Source organism: Chinchilla lanigera, unplaced genomic scaffold, assembly GCF_000276665.1.
Source record: "Chinchilla lanigera isolate Chin_1 unplaced genomic scaffold, ChiLan1.0 scaffold00044, whole genome shotgun sequence".
In the NCBI taxonomy this organism is placed as follows: Eukaryota; Metazoa; Chordata; class Mammalia; order Rodentia; family Chinchillidae; genus Chinchilla; species Chinchilla lanigera.
In genome coordinates this window covers 9,918,259-9,920,038 of record NW_004955445.1, presented here as the reverse complement: position 1 = coordinate 9,920,038, position 1,780 = coordinate 9,918,259, and the positions used below count along the sequence as shown (strand labels likewise).

Below are 1,780 nucleotides of genomic sequence, written 5' to 3'. Positions count from 1 at the left end.
GTGAGCGGGGTCCCGGCGCTGTGGTCTCAGCAGCCTCCGGCCCCGCGGGCTGCCTGGCCGCGCTCCCGCCGCCGAGCGCGCACCCTCGCCGGGACACAGACGCACACTCACCGACACACACTCGCTCCCGCTCGCCCTCGGCGAGAGTTGAAACAGATGTGGGATTCGCCCAGGAGCTGGAAACGAGGGAGGGACGCGAGCCAGAGCCGTGTGTGCGCGAGTGTGTGTCTGTGTGTGCGTGCGCGCCCCACACCGACAAGGGGGGCATCTTTAATAAATCAGATATCGTAAGAAAGTCGGGAAGACCATCGATCGGGTCCACTTGGCCGGGAACGAAAAGAACCCTTGCCTCCTTTTCTTCTTCTTTCTCTCCTCCCTTGGAGCGGGAAGGAGCCAAGTGTTTCTTGGGGCGTGCGACAGCCCCAGCCCGGCGCTCCCCTCGTAATGACACGTTAATCAATGTTTTCTTTTATCTGTTTTCACAGGGGCTCACCCCGGTCTGCAAACACCCGACTGCCTGCGCTGAACGCCCGGCGCTCGCCGGTATCTACATGCGTTTGCCTTTGGAGACGCCGGCACCTGGCCAGCCCCAAGCTAGACCGCGGGGAGAGCTGCCCACGCACCTGGGACCTTCCCATGCGCCTCGGAAGCTCTCCGAGAAATCAACTTAAGCTCAAGTGAGAACAGCGGCGCCTCTCAGAAATGGCCCGAGAATAGGAAAGAAACGAGAAACCGGCTTCCTCCAAAAGCGGGGAATTCGACTCAAGGTGGTGCTGTCTGCCGTGGTTTCCACTGTCCCCAGCACCACAGCCGAGGCCCAGGGGAATGGGGCTGGAAGGGGTGGGCCTAGAGCCAGCAGAAAATCAACCAGTAGCTGCAAAAAATGCAGCTGAGCTGCTAAAGGGAAACAGATCCTTCTATAGAAAAGCACTTGTGGGCAGTAGTAACCCATCTCAACCTAATAGAGGGAAATCTGTCACTGCGTTATACCCATTTTACAGACGTGGAAACCAAATCACTGAGTAGCTAAATTTACTGGCTCAAGTCACACAGTTGTAAGTGATGGATCTGGATTTGAACCTCAGAAGCCCAGCTGCAAGCAATACTCTTAAACCCTGGCCAGTGGTGGCAAATCCATGGCACGGTGGGCTGTTTGTTATCGTCTAAAGTTCTGAAAGGTTTGCCATTACTCCCCCTAGGCTGTTGTTACTCTTAATCATGCTTAGAGTTGTCAGATTAATAAAAATACAGGATGTTTATGGGTGTTTGTGGGGATATGCTTATACTAGAAAGTCTTTGTTTTTAAATCTGAAATTCAAATCGAACGTCCTGACTGGGTTAGAGGGTGCTCGAGGCGCTTCCCTTTGGTCTCCCTGGGGCATGCCAGATTAATCTAGAGTCTAAATACATCACAAAAATCCTTGAATTCACTTTTCCAAATCACCTGCTGGCCCCACTGTGGAGGCTGATTTTGCAGTAGTGTCATGCTTGCTGTTTCTCCTTCGTAGACCCACAAATATTGGGGTTCCTCCCTTTCTGTCTCCTCACAAGGGAGGTCAGACCCACTGTGTTGCTGTACCATACATGTATAGTGCCGGCTGTGAAAATTATGTAGTACTGGCCCTTAGCAGGAGTGGTGGAATTAGTTTAAGAATATAGCTTATTTAACCAACATATCCAAAGTATCATCTCTTTAGTATATATTCAATATAAGAATTATTAGTGTGTTTTCCTACATTCTGTGTTCTTAATCTTTGCATGTGGTGTGTATTTTCTGCGT

General features: G+C 51.5%; 1 protein-coding gene across 1 annotated transcript in view; it reads right to left on the bottom strand.

The window, feature by feature from the left end:
• Sulf2 (sulfatase 2) overlaps positions 1-567 on the bottom strand; it is a gene marked incomplete in the record, with an annotated part of 101,020 nt that extends 100,453 nt beyond the window's left edge. Inside the window, 1 exon segment of the mRNA XM_013518265.1 lies at positions 1-567. Within this exon segment, the coding sequence (XP_013373719.1) occupies positions 1-268 (268 nt within the window).
• Positions 568-1,780: the final 1,213 nt, after the last annotated feature.